General features: G+C 33.3%; 2 protein-coding genes across 2 annotated transcripts; both read left to right on the top strand.

Annotated features, from left to right (window-relative positions):
- The first annotated feature begins 1,976 nt into the window (after positions 1-1,976).
- On the top strand, positions 1,977-12,674 carry LOC140832924 (kinesin-like protein KIN-14I). Its single transcript, XM_073197226.1, has 24 exons — positions 1,977-2,617; positions 4,709-4,966; positions 5,089-5,161; positions 5,347-5,478; positions 5,557-5,795; positions 6,000-6,327; positions 6,651-6,750; positions 6,903-7,084; positions 7,214-7,329; positions 7,503-7,605; positions 8,029-8,181; positions 8,272-8,418; positions 8,530-8,733; positions 8,907-9,071; positions 9,144-9,248; positions 9,356-9,496; positions 9,593-9,787; positions 9,911-10,037; positions 10,169-10,371; positions 10,524-10,706; positions 10,863-10,958; positions 11,105-11,302; positions 11,378-11,649; positions 12,157-12,674. The coding sequence occupies exons 2-24, from the start codon at positions 4,824-4,826 to the stop codon at positions 12,350-12,352; spliced, it is 3,801 nt and encodes a 1,266-aa protein (XP_073053327.1). The 5' UTR covers positions 1,977-2,617; positions 4,709-4,823; the 3' UTR covers positions 12,353-12,674.
- A 4,961-nt stretch (positions 12,675-17,635) lies between these two features.
- LOC140831345 (uncharacterized) lies at positions 17,636-20,381 on the top strand. Its single transcript, XM_073195097.1, has 3 exons — positions 17,636-17,800; positions 19,392-20,086; positions 20,156-20,381. The coding sequence occupies exons 1-3, from the start codon at positions 17,636-17,638 to the stop codon at positions 20,379-20,381; spliced, it is 1,086 nt and encodes a 361-aa protein (XP_073051198.1).
- Positions 20,382-20,981: the final 600 nt, after the last annotated feature.

The raw sequence follows: 20,981 nt of genomic DNA, 5'->3' as shown, positions 1-20,981 counted from the left end.
AATTTTTGGTAAAGAAATTGGAAGACAATCTCCTCAAGAAAATTTTTAAATGAGTTAAGATAATTCACATAAGAAAGATTAAACTATGAGTAATATAATTACAAGTTGATAATATTATATAATTGAATGTGAACAAGATAAAAATCGAACTAAATCATCAATGTCAGCCTCGACGTCACTATTTGCAAGTGAAACATGTTTCTTCTCAATAGCAACCCTCTTAGCGTAGCTTACTTTCTCTCTAAAATGTCTAGCCAAGAATCTTGAATACAATATTAAGGTCGTAGTCAACTGGTTGAACTATATGATGCAAGCCAAGAATGACAGAGAAATTGCTTGAAGCAAAAAGAACGACAATATCGACACAAACAATTAAAGAGCATGAATGACTCTCAAAAATTTTAAATAAGTAGTAGTTTTTTTTTGCCACTGCTGATAAGAAGAATTGACACGTCTATCAATTTAGCAATAGGAATATCCTTTATCCTACTAATTTGTTGCTTCACTATAATTTGCACAAGACAAAAACTTGTGTGAGACCATCTCACGGGTCGTATTTCGTGAGACATATATCTATTTGGGTCATTCATAAAAAAATATTATATTTTATGCTACAAGTATTACTTTTTATTGTGAATATTGGTAGGGTTGACCCGTCTCATAGATTAAAATCCGTGAGACCGTTATTACTATTAATATTTCAAAAATATACAAAAAGATTAACATTTAAAACAAAATCAAATATACATTAAGAATAACAAAAGCATCAAATATGGGAATAATAAAATGACATCGAGCACTATATCCAAAAATCCCGACTTTTATGATAATATATATGCATTTCGAAAAATTGATCCAATGCAACCACGAAATACATGAACAATAAATTTCAGAACAATTTCAAGAACCAAAAGAAATTTCAGGAAAAAATGGATTTACCATACTCATTGAATAATTTCTAATGTATAATTATTCAACTGAAGGGGTACAAAAATATAAACAAAAACCACAACATTTTCAAGAACAACAACCTCAAAATTGGGATCAACACGAGACTGAGTTTTAGCTCTAATGGTCTCAACTTGTTTCTTCTTTGTAAGTTCGAGTCCTCCCCCCTTAGAATATGATTTCAAAAAATTAAAAAAAAATAAAAATAAAAAATTGGGATAAACACATGGAAACCAAGAACTAAAAACAAATTTATGAACTTTAAAATACTATTTAAACATTTCAAATAGATACTCCACTACGACAATCAGATAAATAAATAAGCAAGTTATTATCAAATCAAGGAACAAGACCTAGCAATATGTAATAAACAAATTTAAGCCAATAATTATAAAAAAAAAACGAACTTTTAGCATAATCATTCAATAATTTTGAATAATTAATCAAAGAAAACAAACAAATAATATATATAAACAAGAGAAGTAGCAATACAATCAACATCAGAACCCTAAAATTTTGGGTAAAATGAACACATCAGGATCTAGAAAAATGACAAAAAAAAAAAAAAAAAAAAACCCCCAAAACCCTTAAATACTTGGGAAAACAATGACATTTTGGTCCATTTCCAAAATGGAACAGATTTTGAAGAAATAAAGCTTCAAGCCTTTTATGGATTTCATTCCCTTCTTCACTTTTGTCGACATGTCTAATTCACCGAGCTTCTCTCCGAGACAGTGCCCAGATCATTACGCCTTTCGTGCGGGTACGGAACTTATCCGACAAGGAATTTCGCTAATTTTTTACGCTCTTTTTTCGTATTATTGAAAAACAAAAAAAGGTATTAATGAGTTTCCATATTATTTGAGGAAAATATGATTTATTGATCATTTATCTTTTATTTAATTTTAAAAATGAAAATAAAAAACTCTAAATTTTCTCTTTTCAATGTCCAAATACTGGCCGGCAACAAGGGGAAAAAAATTCATTTCATTTCATAAAACTACTTGTAAGAAACAGACAAAGCTGGGAAATAAATTTTTAAAAAATATTCTCGTGACTCCATCCCATATCCTCTTTCTCCCTCCACCCCTCTCTGGCTGGGTCGGGGAATCGATTTTGCTTTGACATTATTCGTGAGGATTATCACGAATTATTGTGATCTATATATATTTGATTTACACTCCGTTTGCTTCTTATTATTGTTCGCAGATTGATGAAATGTATTTTTGTACAGTTTCTTGTATGTGGTTCTCTCTCTCATCATTTCCTCTCTAGTATACCTCTCTATCTATAGCCAGATCTCAAACCCTTGTTGCCACCTTCGCCGCCCGATTTCGCCACCGTTTTGTGAAATGGGTGGAGGGTTTTGAAGCCCACGTCATAAACTCCAAAATCTTGACCTGTCACCCCCCTGTTTCGCGTCGGAATCTGCGCGGTTCTTCATTCACCGTCGCTGGAAACCTCCATTGTAGGCGTGGATAGCTCGATTTATGCTTGGACAGAAAGTTGCAAGCTTCGGTCCCCCTTCTTGTTCCTCGCGCTCGTGGCTTTCCAGTCAAGTCCTGCCGTCCCTAGCCATTGTTGACTGATTTTTTGAGCTTACTTCGATTTTAAGGTGTAAAGCTCGATCATTCCAGCTTATTCTTGACCATTTTTAGGCTGCCCGGAAGTAAGATTTTTTTCTCTTTAATTTAATCCGGTTTAAGTTCGCTTATTAGCTCATTATTGATTATTTATTGGGTTATTATTATGGGTACCAATTACCAAAGTTGATTGACCTGAGGTATATTACCGTGAACCTATAAATTTTATTGATAAGTTTTGGGAAATATTTCGATACATTGCGTCGGGAAATATATTGTGAATTATGGAATTAATTCGGCTAGAAATGGGAATTTGTGCTATGTTTGAACTAAAATTTTTATTATGGGATTTTAGTTCGAAATTATATGATTATGATGGAATCTTGGAAATATTAGTTCGACATTGAAAACTACTTTTGACAATTTGAGAATTTTGGATACCTAGCTGTTTAAATTCTAGTCTGACATTTGAAATTGAAAATGATGATTTTGGGAATTTTTGTTTATAAGTCGCCCATTTGTGGGAATTTAAAAGCCTAAATTGTTGTTTCTGGAATTTTAGGCTTAATAGTCGAATTACTGCAAAATGATTTACTCTATTTAATAAGTTAAATAAATTTGTGAAAAAGTAAGAGTTTAGTATAGCGTTAGAAATTATTTTATGTCACAAGTTTGGATTATCAAGGAGATATTCAAGGAACTCTGTGGTATTGTAATTGTTGGATTTAGATACGTATGAACTGGTTTCACTACGACGACTATAATGATGTGTAATGTCGTCAAAGTGTTTTGTGATGAGCTGTGAAGTGCCTTATTTTTATTGTCGATGATGTGTTGCATTCAATCATTTATGATGATTGTTAACGTGAAGGGTTGAGAATGATCCCATTCCCTAGTTTCTTTTATAAAATAAGTCCTTATTTTGTTTTAAATAAATTTTATTGGAAAGTTAAGGGATTTTCGTCAAATAAGAACATTAACTTGTTGCACGGCATGTAGAGCCCTGAATTCCATTGATTACTGTTTTTGTTTTCCATTATGTTTGTTATCCGATCTGCTGAGATGGATACGAGTCATCGGTGGAGCGAGTGACATAGAATTAGCACACTCTGACACTCCATATGATAACTTGAGGCTTCCGTTCCCTTGATGTTATGTTTAAGGGCAAGCAAATATTTGGACGCAGCACTCTTGACACGAGTGGCCACTATGATGATACATTATTCTTGGGCTACATTTCGTATCCGTTATTCCAGTGTTATCTTACATGCATTTTATTTCATCGCGTCTTACTGAACTTTATTTCATGTCCCTTGTATTCGTCATGATTTTATTGGTTTGCCGTACTACGTCTCTCCCCTGTTTTCTTATGATGTAGTGGTTGTTGGTTCCATAGTCGGTTTCACAGGTTGATTTGATGTGTATGGTGGAACATCAACTAGCGTCACGGCGTCACCCAATGAGTGTGTATCGTGAGTGTGTTGGTCGAGTTTCCCAGATAATATTATTGTTGGGAGTCTGTGCATTTACCAAGGAGATGCCCCTAATTGCATTCTAATTATATTTTTACTCCTTTGGATTTGAATGATGGTGTGATCAAGCTAGTGCGGTTCTGCATGTGATTTAGTTTAATCCTGGCCGATGCAAACATGCATGCTAACTTGTTTTGTTGTTGGCCAGTCGGCCTTTTTGTTATTGGGTTATGAAATTGGATTTTATATTTAAGAGAGTATTATTGTTTCGAGGAGTTGTGAGATTTTTAGCATGTCCTAACTACATGCAGGTTATGCCGAAATTTATGCAGTCCTAGAAGGAAAATATTTACTCGTTTTCGCTGTTTATACTAATTTATCCAGATTGTTCGATAATTAAATATTAATGAGGACTCGGGCCCTCACATGTTTATTTGTAGCTATTATTACTTTACTATTATTATAAGGATCTCGGGGGTTTGTGGATTTACACTCGTGATCTTTCGTGAAAGATTTGATTGAACCAAAAATGTTTGTGAAATTTCTTGAAAATTTTGTTTTCTGATCATTTTTTTCTGATTGTAGTTCTTATTACCTTTTGTGGATAATAAGTCGGATTAAATGATATGGCTTCTCGTGTTTATTACTGTACTTGTCCTCTTGTTTAAAGATTCTCACAACGGTATTTTTTTCTTCTTTGGACAGAATCTGTATGAAGCATGATTCAAATCTAAGAGCTGAATTATAGTTGATTGTTGCTATTAAAGGAAAAAAATAGTTTCAAATATAGGAAAGTGGATATTGGTGCTTTTTTGGGGAAATGGCGTCTGATCTGGCGCAAAGCTTGTTGTCAAGCAGATCTTCATTTGGATCTAGTAATGGATTTGAAATCCCTTCCAATCACTCCTTGGCCACCTCAAATGGAGAAGATTATGATTCGGATGGTTCCAACTTTGCCCCTCCGTAAGTTTTTCTCCATTCTTTCTCTGATACCTGCGAATTGTTGATCTTGTTTTTCATGACAGATACTAGTTCCATTAAATTGAGTTACCTTTTTATTGAGTTTTACCTTATTTGACTTGCAGCACGCCCAATACTCTCACATCAGTTATGTCTCCGGAACTTGCTGGTGCTATACCATTGATTGATAAATTCCAGGTGAAAATCAAAGTTCTTGCCTTTTGACAAATTTTAATTGAGTAATTGACAAAACTTTGTAAGTTTAAGTGTGAGTTTTTTAATTGGTTTTGGAGAGACTAGGCTATATTATGCAGGTTTATATCCAACACATTATTACTTTTGGTTAGTCAGAGTTTGTTATGATTGAGTTTCATTTTTTTCAGGTCGAAGGATTTTTGAGAGCAATGCAAAAGCAGATTAATTCGGCAGGAAAACGAGGTTTCTTCTCTAAAAAGACGGTGGGACCGCAAGTTAGAGAGAAATTCACATTTGAGGATATGCTGTGTTTCCAAAAGGTAGTTTAATGTGTTTTTTGTTGGCTTTTTATTTCATTCTCAGTCTTGTATATGCAAGGTGTGCTACCTTTTTGACAGGATCCTATTCCAACCTCGCTGCTAAAAATGAATGGTGATCTTGTGAGCAGAGCGGTGAAGATGTTCCAGATTATCCTGAAGTACATTGGAGTCGATTCCTCTGATCGAGTTACACCAACTAGCTTAGAGGATCGCATTGAGCTCGTTTGCAAAATTTACAAGCAGGCTTTGAAGCGTTCTGAACTTCGAGATGAGCTCTTTACCCAAATCTCAAAACAGACTAGAAATAATCCTGATAGGTAAGTAATACATATTTAGATTAAGGTGAGGCTAAAAATTTGATAAATTTTCTTTCGTCATGTGAATTTTTCTCAATAGTTATTTTCTTGGGAATAGATTGAGTCAATTGATCGAGTCCCTTAATTAGGGATTTAGGGTTGTACATGTTTCACACGTTCTATCTTTTCTCGATGATATATTGATTATGCTTCTATCATCTGTAGGAACTGTTTGATTAAGGCATGGGAGCTAATGTATTTGTGCTCAACCTGCATGTCTCCTAGCAAGGAAATTTGTGGGTATTTGTCGGAGTATGTGCATACTATTGCACACAGTGTTAGTACTGATTCTGAGGTCCAATTCGTTGCAATGAATACATTAAATGCATTAAAACGGTCTGTCAAGGCTGGACCAAGGCATATTATACCTGGACGCGAGGAGATTGAAGCTCTTTTGACTGGTAAAAAGCTTACAACCATAGTGTTTTTCTTGGATGAAACCTTTGAAGAGATTACATATGACATGGCCACAACTGTAGCTGATGCTGTTGAGGTACTGCTTCAGCTTCTCTTGTGTGTTTATGCATGCATATTAGATCAGATGCATCAAATGACTTTACAAATGATTGTATTATTTTTACCCCTTAGCAGTGGAAATATATAACATGGCCGATTTCAAAAAGCTTTTATTTGTTTTTCATTATATTATCTTTGAAGTTCTTTTTCTTGGGTGGCCAGGAAATTTATTTTTTCCATGCCTTCTGAATTTCTGATTTTCATGGATGTTTCAGTTGTGCCATAATCTTTTAACTTTATCTCGTTGCATTATTGAAAATCTTATTATTGATTGCATGTGTTGGATTATTCAAACTTCAGGAGCTTGCTGGGATAATCAAGTTATCAGCATATTCTAGCTTTAGTTTGTTCGACTGTCGGAAGGCTGTAATTGGTTCGAAATCTCCAGACCTCGGAAATGGTACTTAGATTAAAATGTCGCCACTCTTTATTTAGTTACCTTGGTTGTGTTGCAAATACTTGGTTATAGTTTCTAATCATCTAAAATTATCAAGTAACTCTTTGCTCCCTTTTTCCCAAATTGTTTTAAGAAATTGTTCTTATTATATGCAGAGGACTACATTGGTTTAGATGATAATAAATATATTGGAGATCTACTCTCTGACTTCAAAGCTTCAAAGGACCGAAGTAAAGGAGAGATTTTGCATTGTAAACTAACATTCAAGAAGAAGCTATTTAGAGAGTCGGATGAAGCTGTTACAGATCCAATGTTTGTGCAATTATCATATGTCCAAGTATGTCTGTTTTGACCTTTTTTTTGCTTTGTAATTATTTTTGTCGATTTCTATCCCCATTGATCTAGTTCTAAAATTGCCTTCACACTGTTTTCTTGGTTCACTTTTTCTGTCTTTTTCTTGTTACAGCTGCAACATGATTATGTATTAGGCAATTATCCTGTTGGTAAAGATGATGCTGCACAGCTATCTGGTTTGCAGATTTTGGTTGAAATTGGATATATAGTTTCTCCCGAAACCTGCACGTGAGTTATCTTCCCTGTTTCTTTTTCATGCTGATGTTTCTTCCAATCCGTCCATGATTTTTGTTTCTTAATTATACATGTGAAAGACTTTCTAATTTGCTGTTACATGGGAATTTGTGCATACCATTTCTTTTAGAAATAACTTACCATTTTCTTCGTTTATATATGTCTAGAGATTGGACGTCTCTTCTGGAAAGATTTCTGCCCAGGCAAATTGCAATTACTCGAGCCAAAAGAGATTGGGAACTAGATATTCTTTCTCGGTATCGTTCGATGGTGAGAACCATTTTTATATTGTTCCAATTTTCTAAAATTTTGAGGATCAAGTAAATTTGATCTATGAAAATGCTTGATTCCAAGTGTTCAAATAACTTAAACACATTTATTTACATGAAAACAATATGTGAAAGTTTTTGTTTTGTATGTATTCTTCAACAGTTATGCTTCCCTTGCAAAAACTTTTGCGCATGTTTTTGTGCCAGTTCCTTTCTAAAGTTACCTATAAATATTATTCTAACGTTACCTATAAATATTATGGGAGGTTATGATATTCAATATTCAGTATTCAATATGCATAATACTTCAACTCTCGTCATTTTTTTATACTTATGAAATGAATTAGATATCTGCAGTAACTTCTTTTGATATATCTAAAGATCTATGAACTAGTCCTTAAAATTATTGAATAAATTCTTGCAGGAAAATTTGACAAAAGATGATGCTCGGCAACAATTTTTACGGATCTTAAGAACACTGCCCTATGGGAACTCAGTTTTCTTTACTGTCCGTAAGATTGATGATCCCATTGGACTCTTGCCAGGAAAACTCATACTAGGCATTAACAAGCGCGGGGTATGAATAATTTTTATCTTTCTGGGTTTGACATTTATAACTACCATAGCAGATAGTAGATGCCTAAGTATTGTATATTTGTTTATCCAGGTTCATTTTTTCCGTCCTGTTCCCAAGGAATATCTACATTCAGCTGAATTAAGGGACATAATGCAATTTGGCAGTAGTAATACTGCTGTATTTTTTAAGATGAGAGTTGCTGGTGTTTTGCATATATTTCAGTTTGAAACAAAACAGGTTAAATAATTATTATTCACACGTAGATTCTGCCATTGAATTTGTAGATGTTATTATCTTGTTTTGTAAGAGTTCCTGATCTTGGATGATTTACCTTTCCACTAAACTCAGGGAGAGGAAATATGTGTTGCCCTTCAAACACATATAAATGATGTGATGCTACGGCGTTATTCCAAAGCACGTGCTGCTGCTAATGGTTCAGTTAATGGCCTTTCTTCAGATCATGCTAAACCACCTCCACCTATGGACGTCAATGAGAAGCGTGTGTTGGAATTGTCAAAATTACTTGAAGAATCAGAGAATAAAGCCAATCAAGTAAGTCATTAAATGCTTAGAGAAGGATCGACCCTTTTTTGTTCTTATAAGACATTCCTTTGACCTGCCATATTGAGTTTTATATTGGAAGAAGAATATGTGATTTACTGATCAGTTTGTTGCCTATATTTCATTCTCAAACCTTTTCTAATTGTTGTTTTATGTTCTCCAAGTTGCAAGAAGATCTGCGTGGAAAGCAAATGCAAGAACTGAAAACGAAAGAAGAATTGGAGAATGTAAAAGGTAGGTTGAGGTCTGAGAAGCAATACTTGGATGAAGTCATCAGTGAACGTGATAAACTGCGAACGTTGTGTGATGGAAAAGATTCAGCACTTCAGGTGATTATCTTCGCAAATTCAAATTCAATTCTGTTTGATGTTTGCCTTTTTTTTATTATCGATTTTCTGTAGGCTACATTATTGGAGAAACAAAACCTTGAAGTGAGGTTTGCAAAGTTGAACAGCCGAGGGTTGGAAAATAACATCAGAAAAGAGTTGGTTGAAGCTAATAATCAGGTATATGGATGTGAATTTATCAACGTTGGAACTGGTGTTTGTTTTTATTATGTGGCTCTGTCCTTTACACAAGAAGGTTTACCTATATTTTAAACCTGAATAAATAGGTCTTGTGTAAGATTCAAGATGAATTAAAAGTACGCACTGCAGAGTTGCATGCAGTTGAAGAATCAAAAAGGAAACTTGTAAATGAGAAATTATCTATCGAAGAAAGACTTTTAAGGCTTGACAGAAAAAATGCAGATGAGGTAGAAAGACGAGTTTCTTTTTAATTGTTTTTAATTAGCCAATTCTATGATAGTTTACTATCTACTAAACTTATTTATGTCATTCTGCAAATGCAGATAGCAATTATGAAGGAAAACTTTGAACACGAATGCAAGACCACGAAGCTTCGTGTTTCTGAACTTGAAAAGAAACTGGAAGAGGCCACACAAAGTTTGATTGTTTCTCAATCAATCATTGCAACTAAGGATGTAGAATTGTCTTCATTGCATAATAATCTGAGGGAATTAGATGAGTTGAGAGAAATGAAAGAGGTGAAATCTTTATGCTATATGTTTATTTTCTAGTGCTTGTAACTCCTATATATCATCATTTGTGCTTTATAATATATTGATAGTTACATTCCCAAAATATTTAATAAATAGTTCCATACATAGGATATTGACAGAAAGAACGAACAAGCTGCTGCAATTTTGAAGATGCAAGGAGCCCAATTAGCTGAAATGCAGGCACTTTACAAAGAAGAACAAGTTATGAGAAAACGATATTTTAACATGATGGAAGGTTATATTTATGCTTCCCAGTATAAATTTATTTATCATTTGAATCTAGCATTCTTCGTTTATGAACTAACTATGCATGACTACCCTATTTATAATTGAATTATTATGCTTTGTAATTTTGATACTTCTCAGACATGAAAGGCAAGATTCGAGTGTATTGTCGATTGCGGCCTCTTAGCGAAAAAGAAATCTCAGAGAAGGAAAGAAATGTCTTAGTAAATGTTGATGAGTTTACTGTTGAACACTTGTGGAAAGATGACAAAGTGAAACAACACATGTATGATCGTGTTTTTGATGGCCATGCAACTCAAGATGATGTTTTTGAGGATACCAAGGCAAGTTCAAAGATACTGTATTTATATAGATATATTGAATAATTGTCATTTTTTTGGCACATGTTCTCTTTTAACTTTTTTTCGGAGAGAATATTCTCATTAACTTTTGAATCACTTTAGTTGTGATCATTAAAGATTTCACTTGAGTGCAGTACCTGGTGCAATCTGCTGTCGATGGGTACAATGTGTGCATATTTGCTTATGGACAAACTGGATCTGGGAAGACATTTACAATTTATGGATCCGAGAGCAATCATGGTCTCACTCCACGAGCTATATCTGAACTTTTTAAAATCATGAAGCGTGACAATAATAAGTTTTCATTTACGTTGAAGGTAATTAATTTTGAATGCTAACAGATCTTCCTGAAAGTCATCTTTTTTGTTATGAATTTTATTGGCTTATCGATGCCAATACCATTCTTTTTTACACTTGTTGAGTAGCAGATTTTATATATTAGTCATAATAAATAATTTTGTGAGTATATGCAGGTGTATATGGTTGAACTATATCAAGATACTTTGATAGATCTTCTACAGCCTAAGAATGCAAAGCGCTTGAAATTGGACATCAAGAAAGACTCTAAGGTTATTGCCTTCGAATATTTATCAAAGACATATATTTGATTAGAACAAGTCTTTATTTTTTTTTTTGTTTTTTTCCATATTTTTTTAGTTAATGGAAAGTTGTGTTTTCTCACATTGTTATATGCTTGGCCATTTTGTCTTCGCAGGGAATGGTTATTGTAGACAATGTGACCGTTGTATCCATTTCAACATATGATGAATTAAGAAGTATTATTGAGAGAGGATCTGAACAACGTCATACGACCGAGACTCTTATGAATGAGCAAAGTTCAAGGTCACATTTGGTACTCTCTGTTATTATTGAGAGTACTAATCTTCAAACTCAATCTGTTGCCAGAGGAAAGGTGCGTATTGAAAAAAATCGTATTTAACATCGTCATATTTCATTTTCTTTGGCTTATAAATGGTAATTTTTGCAGTTAAGCTTTGTGGATCTTGCTGGATCCGAAAGAGTGAAGAAGTCGGGCTCTTCTGGAAATCAGTTGAAGGAAGCTCAAAGCATTAATAAATCACTTTCCGCTCTGGGTGATGTCATTGGTGCTTTATCTTCAGGCAATCAACACATCCCCTACCGAAATCACAAGCTGACCATGTTGATGAGTGACTCCCTTGGTGGAAATGCTAAAACTTTGATGTTTGTCAACATATCTCCGGCTGAATCAAATTTGGATGAGACTTACAACTCTTTAGTGTATGCTTAGACTTCCCTTGCACCTATATAATCTGCATACACCACTTTATAGTTGGTTTTGCATGTTAGTCCTCTCATTTCATCTACTTAGAAAATTACATTTAGGATCAAATGCTCATCGCTATTTTGAAAGCTACAGTTGGTAATACAATGGTAGGTGGCAAGTGCTTTGATATCAATGTAAAGATCACATACGTAGTTGTAGGTTGCACCAATGACTGATGGTGGATTGCTCGATGTTATGTCCCTGTTGTGTTATATGGCACTACGATCATGATGTGTCATTTGGGTGGTTATACGATATTAAAATATTTCTGTACATGGTTATAACTAGTCATAGTTTTTGGCATTGTGAAAGATGTCAAAGTCCATCATCACTCGTCAATGACTGTCCACATATTTAGAAAATTGAATGTTTAAGCTCCCAAAAGCATTTTTTGTTCATTTTCTTGAAAGCTAGTGTGTTTCGCTTTACAGTTGACAATCTCCACTACATGAAATCAACAGGTATGCTTCCAGAGTGCGATCTATTGTTAACGATCCCAGTAAAAATGTTTCATCAAAGGAGGTGGCTCGTTTGAAGAAGTTAATAGCGTACTGGAAGGAACAGGCAGGACGAAGGGGAGGAGATGATGAGGATCTGGAAGAGATACAAGAAGAACGAATTCAAAGAGAAAAGACCGATACTCGTCATTCAATGTGAGTTTCCTTCTGTGCCTACAAAATCTTCCATAATTGATGTCATTGGCTATTCCGGTATAGCGTAGAAAGGCAGTCTCGTGGCAAAGGAACGACTTGTTTGCATTGCTTGTTCACCAGAAACCTCGGAAATTTATGTTGTGGCAAGAGTGGTTAGGTGAGGATCTTTTGTACAGTAAAAAATTGTCCAAATATTCAAATCAAACCAATACCAGTATTGGTTTTCTGATTTCTCCGTTTCTTGGAGTCAAAAGTGTGAATCCACTGAAATATTTGTCTTCCAAGATTTTGCGGTCTATACAATTTCATCATGTCTGCTTTATTTATCTAGAATTTGGTTAAGTTGAGCTAGGCAGGTAATGAACATTAAAATTATTGTAAATCTCACTTCGGTTATATCAACATATAAAAACTAATCTTATTTCAAACACCAATATTCTAAACTATCTGTCACATACAATGTAAGAATATTCTGTACAACCTTGTGGACATAGCCTATTCAAAATCTCCATTCATCCCTTTATATGAACACACCACTTGAAAAACTACTATAATAGAGAAATATACGTTTTGACTTCCCACCAGGCTATAAATAAACAAGCAAAAATACAATTCAAGAATTCATTTGATGATACTTCTCTGCATATGACCATATCCTATATGGTTCTCCGTCCTACTGTATCAAGTCGAGTCTGCCCTAATCGAGTCCTCATCAGGGTCGTACCGGAATAAATCTACCAATGCTGGCTTGGACGAAGGCACTGGAACAGTTTTTGACACGATCATTTGCCTTTGTTTTCGGCCTCTCCCAGGCAACCATACCTAATAAAAGCAGTCTCTGTACTGTTTCCACAACATATTCGTTGCCCAACCTTGAATCCAGTGTGTCGAGCAACCTTCCATCCCGTTGCATGAACCAAACCCAATCCGCCAAGAAATTAAAGCCACCTATCTTGGCAGGACTTCACGTTAATTTTTTAACTTCTCGAAATATAATATTATATGTAGAATAATATTATATTTTATTTCAAAATAAAATACCATAATTTTTTTAAAGAAAAAACAACTCAATTGGACAACCCTTTTGAGGATAATGTTGAAGATGATGAGGTAAAATGATTACTATGGCAAATGATTTAGTTATGTGTTATAAAAAACATGTATTGACAAATATCGTGTTATAGACGATATAAATATACATTAGGAGTGTGTTTGGTTGATGTGATTAACCAATGATAAATAAATAATCACACTTTTATCTAATGTTTGGTTAAAATTTTAAGATATATTAATAATCTTTTTGACTTGGTTTAAAATCTAATTTTATGATTTAATTGTTTGATTATTAATCTAATAAATTAGGTGGGATAAATTATCATCACACCACAAATTACCTTTTTCTCCTTCTCTTATTTCAAAACCCTACTCACGGTATACATAAAGGAAGAGTAACTTATGGTCACTCGTGGTATATGAATTTTTTTTCTAAAATACTTATTTTCATAATATCATATTTTTTGAATGAAAAAAATATAATACAATAAAATAAAACTTGAAATATTAAATTTAAAAATTATCTTAATCTTATAATATAAAAATACTAATTTTCCATAATATCATATTTTTTAAATTATATGCTGCAAAAGTTTGCTAGTTATATAAAATAATGGTTGTATTTAAAATATGCTAATAGATTCTGAATTACCAAAAAATAACTTATTTACAAAAAATATTATTTCAATATTTGAAGTCGGTCATCCAAATTTCAAATCAAATAATATTGTGGCATGATTCAAAGTCTGTTATCCAAAGTCAAAAGCAATTTTAGGAAATAATTACTCAAATTATTTTAAAAATATATATTTAATTAACATTTAGGGCATTTTGGTCATTGCAATAAAATTGACAAAATTAATCCATCATTTTAAAATCATACCAAACACCATGTTATTTATCTAACCATACTATTAATCTATATGGCTACGTTTGGTTGAAAGATAGGATAAACTAATGATTAGTACGTAAATGATAAAGAAAATGATTGTGGTAGGATTGTAATATATGATGAAAAATAATATTATGTTTGCTAAGATTTTTAAGTGTAGGATAATTTTGAATTTTTTGATGAGAAGACGAAATTGCCGTTCCCCTTCGCGACGGCGACAGTGGCGGCGGTGGTCGGAAAAGGTCGGTGGGGGAGAGGAAAATTAGCGACGGATTATGAAAACCCGTCGCCAATAGCGACAGTTTTTGAGAAACTGTCGCCGGTCTTGTGAAACCGTCGGTAATTCGACATATAGCGACGGTTTATTAATGCATGAAACCGTCGCCAAACTTGTTTTGATAAACCGTCGCCGATCTATTTTGAAAAACCGTCGCTAATTTGAATTTTAGCGACGGTTTATTATAAAACCGTCGCACAAACCCACTTGTAATATATTAATTCACAATAAGGGGTATTGTTGTCATTTTTCTTCCGGACTGGAGTAGGATAATTACTATCCTGCTTAATTTGATGGATTTATAAACCAACTCAAACAGTGTAATTGTCTACCAAATAGTCAATCTGAAATTAAAAAACGGAACCAAACAAAAGATTAAAAAACAATCCATCCTTAATCAAACATACCAAACTGGGCCTATATCTCATTTTTTAATCACTCTAATTATTAATCATTCACTTATCCTATCACACCAACCAAACACACCCTAGAAATAAAATAATATACAAGTATTGAAATATATCGTATACGACCGAACGATTGTCGCTTTACAAAAAAAATATAGCTTATGATAGCAATACAATTCAAATATTTTAAACAGTATAGCAGCTCAAGTGCTACGGTTCGACCGCTTTTCAAACAGAGACAATTATTATACCATAACAATCATCCTCTTTAATAACTGCATTAATTGCCTAAATATACCGTACATTGGTCAATTATAATAACTCGCACTATTAGTATCCAAAATTGTTGATAAAAAATTAAAATTTAATCAAATTTATAAGAATTGTAAATGATCTTAGTTACAGTTAAGTTATTGTAGACTTCTCTTAAAATTAAACATCTAACGCCACATTTTATATAGTTTCATTTTTTTTTTTTGGATAAATATGTCATACATTATTATACAATTACAATAAATTAATTTTAAATAAATAATCAAATTGCTAGTGATAATATGTTTTATATTAATTCTACTGGTTGTGAGTGCGACTGTACAGATGGTGGTTTCTATCAAACATGTGATGATTGGATAAATGATAGCATCATTATTTATGTAGAGAAAGAAATATTTATAACAATTGATAACGAAGTTATTATATAAATGTTTTAAATACGAAGACCCGAAAAAACTATTTGTAAGAAAATTATTTTGTGGTGTTTAATGATAAGTTTCCTCTATATTTTGCCAAAAGAAAAGAAAATAGAGAGATAACGAGGTTCCACTGAAATCATTTTGAGAAAGTTTGCCAATTTCCTCCCAATGAAATCGACTTACAATATTAATTAGTATGTTAAGGAATATATTAAATAAATAGTTCAACTTCACAGGATTCCAATGACTATGCTTAAGGAGTAGGTCTCTTGTGAGACGGTCTCACGAATATTTATCTGTAAGACGGGTAAAATCTGCTGATATTCACAATAAAAAGTAATACTCTTAGCATAAAAAGTAATATTTTTTCATGAATGACCCAATTAAGAGATCTGTCTCACAAAATACGACCCGTAAGACCGTCTCACACAAGTTTTTGTCATATTTAAGACAGTGATCCCAAATTTATATCATATTTTGGAAGAGTTACAGAGAACATTGGGGACACAACTAACGTTCATCATAACCTTTTATCCACAGACCGATGACCCGTATTATTCAGATTTTGGAAAACATGTTGAGGTTTTGCGCAATGGATTTTTAGGTCAGTTAGAATATAAAGTTACCATTATCCGAATTTGGTTATAGTAAAAATTATCAAGCTATGATTGACATGGCTTTATCTAGCCAAGAATTCAAATCACCATTACACTGAGACGGAGCTGGGGAACGGAAATTGTTCTGGCCAGAAATCGTAAAACAAACATCAGATTTTTTGGAAAAATTCGAGATGGAATGCAAACAACCAAAGTGCAGACAGAAAAGTTACTTTGAAATAAATAATTTTTAAAAAATGTTGTAACCGAAATAGGGTTAAAACTAAAAATCCAACATGATACTCCATACTTGAAAGTATTTTCAATCTTCTTCTAAAATGTTGACATGACGTATATTTTACGTGTTCAAGTTTCGAATTATTTATCTAGGCATGCTTATTGGGTACCCGGAACCGGATCTGGTTTGTCCGAACTAGTTCCAAAACCACATATAAATGGAGTAGACCGATTCAATTTAAAAAAACCGACCAAATTAGGTTCTGGATCTAGTTCCGGAACCGGATCTGAAAATCCGAACCGGAAACAGATCCGGATCCGGTTTTGTTTCGAATTTTTTTAAAAAAATTATAAAAACAAAAAAAAATGCAAAATGGTATATCCGTTTGTCCAACGAATATTTTTTAAATAATTGCAATTTGGCCCCTAAAATTATAATTATTTGCAATCAAAAAACTAAATAAAAAATTGTCCATTAATATTACAAATTTTAATTATATATTAAAATATAATAAATTAGAGTTCGGAACTGGTTCGATCCGATCTATAACCAGTTTATTAATAGTCGAATGGGCCTTGGGCTTGGATTGGTTCAAAGTATTTCAACTTGGAACTGGAGCCCGTTCGGAACCGGTTCAGACCGGTTCCGAACTCATCGGACACAGAACCGGTAGGAACCGGCCCGAAACCGGTTCGATGGAACCGATAAGCATGCCTATTTCCTTATCGATATCGAATAATTAAGTTTAATTTTTGTTTATCAATTTAATAATAGTTAAGTTTACATGGTATAAATTTGAGCACGTGTATAGTAAAATCAACCAGAATTCAAATATAGAATGTGAATTATTTTTTGTGAAAAGGAAAAGTAAATTTAAGCAGTGGTCGGAAAATGCCATCTTTTCATTTTTTTACTTGCAAGCAAGAAAGTCACTCTTTACCATTGGATTTTTCTAAATTTCTAATGGCCATCACTAGTAAGTTTCCTTGAATTTCTCCTCACCACATTCCCATTTCACACAAATCAAGAACCCCCCCTCTCTATATATATGTTTCACTAGGTAGCTACATTTCAACAAGCATCGTTATCGATTTACTCTCGAAAAAAAATAATTTTCATAGACTAACTTAAAATGGCTTCAAGCAAGGTTGTTTCGATGCTATTCGTGACCATGATCGTGCTGTTTGCAGCCTCGGTGGTGGTGGTTGAGGTTGCGGATGCATCTCAACCCGATACCCTTGAAGAATGTGTTAGCGATGCAATGCTTATGGGTGCAACTCGTGCCAATGCAGAGCAGGTCTGCGAAGCCGCAATGCGGCGAGATCATCCATGAAAATGTTATATAAACACATAGATATTTATATATATATATAAGTAATAATAATCATCTATACATGATGAATATCATTAGATTGTGTTACTCACATATTTTGTGAAATTTAGGGTGTTCTTGTGGTAAATTGAAATAAGTATTGGTATAGGATTTCAATACAAGTTATGTTTTATTCTTGAATGTAAGTGTTTGTGGGTTGTTATATAAAATAAAAGGAAATTTTTTAATTTTAATCTTGCAAGTAGACATGTATTTATTCAAAGTTTATCGTCATATAGTAACTTGCAATTTTTTTTGTTGTTTTTTTTTTTTTTCCGTCGAAAGCGATTAAAACTATTAGATATTGCTCATTTGACACCGCTGTTTTCCTATGGACTTAGATGAAAAGGAAAAACATTTTCTGAGTCGAAAGTGGTGAACTCCAAAACTCAACTATCGTGTCAAGGAAATTCCACCATGCATGATCATAAGAAATTTTAACCGTAAATCGAGCATAGAAACGATTTTGAACAAAACAAAACTTGTAGAAAGTCACCAAAACGAAAACAACGTTTTGGAGTTGAAATAGAATGAACATGTTTTGCCATAAAATTGCCACCTTCGTCACAAGTAAGATCACATTTTCAAGTTGAAACACAACCAAACAATACCGAAACAAGATCAAAGGAAATGATTTTTGAGTCGATACATAACATGTTGTTATGATAGAAATTTAGATCTAACTCAACCCCAAAAGTTAGCTTAAAAAGAAAGTTTGTGCAAGTCCATATGTGCAACCAGGGGCGGAGGTATGGTGGGGCTGGGTTGGGCTCCAGCCCCACCTAATTTTTTTTAAAAAATTATATATATATATGTTTTATTTTAAAAATTTTATTGATAGCACCACCTAATTTTTTAATATATATATATATATATATATATATATGTATATGTTTTATTTTAAAAATTTTATTGATTAGCTCCAAAACTCAATCTATATTTTCTCTTTTTTTCACTTGTCCATCTTTATTATTTTCTCTCAAACTATCACAATTTTCATTATTTCAAATGGCCGTAACTTCATCATCGATCGCCATTTTTCAAAATTGATTGTAGATTCGGAAAACCCACGGCATAAGCTTTCTTTTAATACCAAAATTTCGAAGTTTCTTTGTCATCAAGAAATAAGCCGTCGCCCATCGGTTTCCGTTTTCACCGAAAATCATGAGAAAATCTTAGTGTTAGACTTTCTACGGTTCGTTCTTGTTGTTCTTAGTTAGATTTCAAATTTTAAAGGTAATTTCAGATTTTAGTGTTTCGAAATTTGAGTATTTTGGTTTTCTTGAATTTCGATAATTGATATATATTAAATTGTTGATTGTAAGTACTATATTTGAGCCGATTGATGGTATTTACAATTTTTTGGAATTTATTTGAGCATTATTTCGAATTTTCAGATTTTATTTTGGGGATTGTCGATTTTTAATTTTTATTATTTATTACTTGGATGTTTAGATGCTATAGAAAATATCAATGTGAATTTATGGAATTTTGTAGGAATTGTTGAAAAATTCAGAAAATGGAGATAACAAATCTGCTTTGTCGTGGTGAAGCTAGTGGTGCATTGATTGCGATGAAGGCTTTTGATTTCATATTCATATTACACTTGATGCATAAGATAATGGGGATAACAAATCTGCTTTGTCGAGCATTGCAAGAGAAATCTCTAGATATTTTAAGTGCAATGAATTATGTTTCAACAACTAAAACTTTGCTTCGTACTTTGAGAGAAGAAGGATTTGATCTCCTACTTAGTCATGTGAAAGAAGTTTGTGTCAAGTATGACATTGAGATACCTCACATGGAAGCTCGTTATAAATCTGGTACATGTCGTTCTTGTCAACATAATGATTCAATCACAGTTGAGCACAACTATCGATTTGATATATTTACAGCTGCAATTGATTTTCAAGTTGAAGAGCTTAATAATAGATTCAAGGATGAGGTAGTTGAACTTCTTAAACTTAGTTGTGCTTTGGAACCTAGAGAAAATTTCAAGCTTTTTAATGTTGATCATATCTATCGACTTGCTGAGAAATTCTATTATCTTGATTTCGATTCACAAGATTTGCTTCACTTGAGAATACAATTGGATCACTATAAACTTGATGTTGCTGGCCATGAAAGATTTCAGAATTTATCAACTATTTCTGAATTATGTCGAAGATTATTTGAGACAAATAAGTCAGGAACCTACGATTTGATTGACAGGTGATTTATATATTTTTATCTATGTCGTTTACTTATTTATCAATTCTGATATATTTATTTAATTTACAGGTTGATTCGTCTTGTTTTAACTCTCCCCGTTTCTACATCAACAACGGAACGAGCATTTTCAGCAATGAAACTTGTTAAAACAGCTCTTCGTAACAAAATGGAAGCAGAGTTTTTTGGAGATTCTATGGTAATCTACATCGGACGAGATTTGGTTGAAAAAATTGATAACGATTTAATAATTAATGAGTTTTATTCTAATAAGAATCGAAGAGCACAACTTCAGTAGTGTTTTAGCTTCATGTTTTTTAAGGTATTAAATATTAAATACTCTTGTTCTATGTTTTCATGAAAACAGTGTTTACATATTTTTTATTTTAAATTTTTTATTTAATTATTTATTTTATTAAATACCATATGGGACGGAGCCAGCCCCAGGTAATTTTGTATCCTGGTTCCGCCCCTGCGTGCAACTCCCAGAGATTTTATCTTTGTGAGACAACTAACACACCTTTCATATCCAGAGATTTTATCCAACTGCATGTGAGACAACTAACATACCATCTCACATCCAAGAATGAATATGGAATGTCAGTTTACAAATGACTAGCTGATGATACCCTTGGGACAGCCCGGGTCGTGGGTGTGAATTATGCGCGGGTCATGGATAACCCAAGACGTTTGACGATGCCCCCATAAGAGTCCGGGTCACGGATGACCCGAGATGCTAAATGGATAGCCCAAATCTGGGTTAATCTGTAGGATGGATTCTTTAGAAGCCGAGCAGGTGAATGCCCGGGACATATTCTCCCTGAGCAAGAAGATGCCCGGGATCTCGAGCCATCTCTCGAGGAGCTTATCACCTGAGCTACCTCGATAACAGTGCCGC

This window comes from Primulina eburnea, chromosome 5, assembly GCF_022965805.1.
Source record: "Primulina eburnea isolate SZY01 chromosome 5, ASM2296580v1, whole genome shotgun sequence".
Classification (NCBI taxonomy): domain Eukaryota; kingdom Viridiplantae; phylum Streptophyta; class Magnoliopsida; order Lamiales; family Gesneriaceae; genus Primulina; species Primulina eburnea.
The sequence above is the reverse complement of the archived record's forward strand: the minus strand, read 5'-3'. Positions and strand labels throughout refer to the sequence as shown.

Bases quoted from the DNA above. Each gene is read 5' to 3' on its own strand.
- LOC140832924 (XM_073197226.1), top strand. From the start codon at position 4,824: ATGGCGTCTGATCTGGCGCAAAGCTTGTTGTCAAGCAGATCTTCATTT. The intron at 10,372-10,523 runs GCAAGTTCAAAG...ACTTGAGTGCAG, and splicing joins ATGTTTTTGAGGATACCAAG to TACCTGGTGCAATCTGCTGT. The intron at 11,650-12,156 runs GTATGCTTAGAC...TGAAATCAACAG, and splicing joins GAGACTTACAACTCTTTAGT to GTATGCTTCCAGAGTGCGAT.
- LOC140831345 (XM_073195097.1), top strand. From the start codon at position 17,636: ATGGCTTCAAGCAAGGTTGTTTCGATGCTATTCGTGACCATGATCGTG. The intron at 17,801-19,391 runs GTCTGCGAAGCC...TGAAAAATTCAG, and splicing joins CTCGTGCCAATGCAGAGCAG to AAAATGGAGATAACAAATCT. The intron at 20,087-20,155 runs GTGATTTATATA...TTTAATTTACAG, and splicing joins ACCTACGATTTGATTGACAG to GTTGATTCGTCTTGTTTTAA.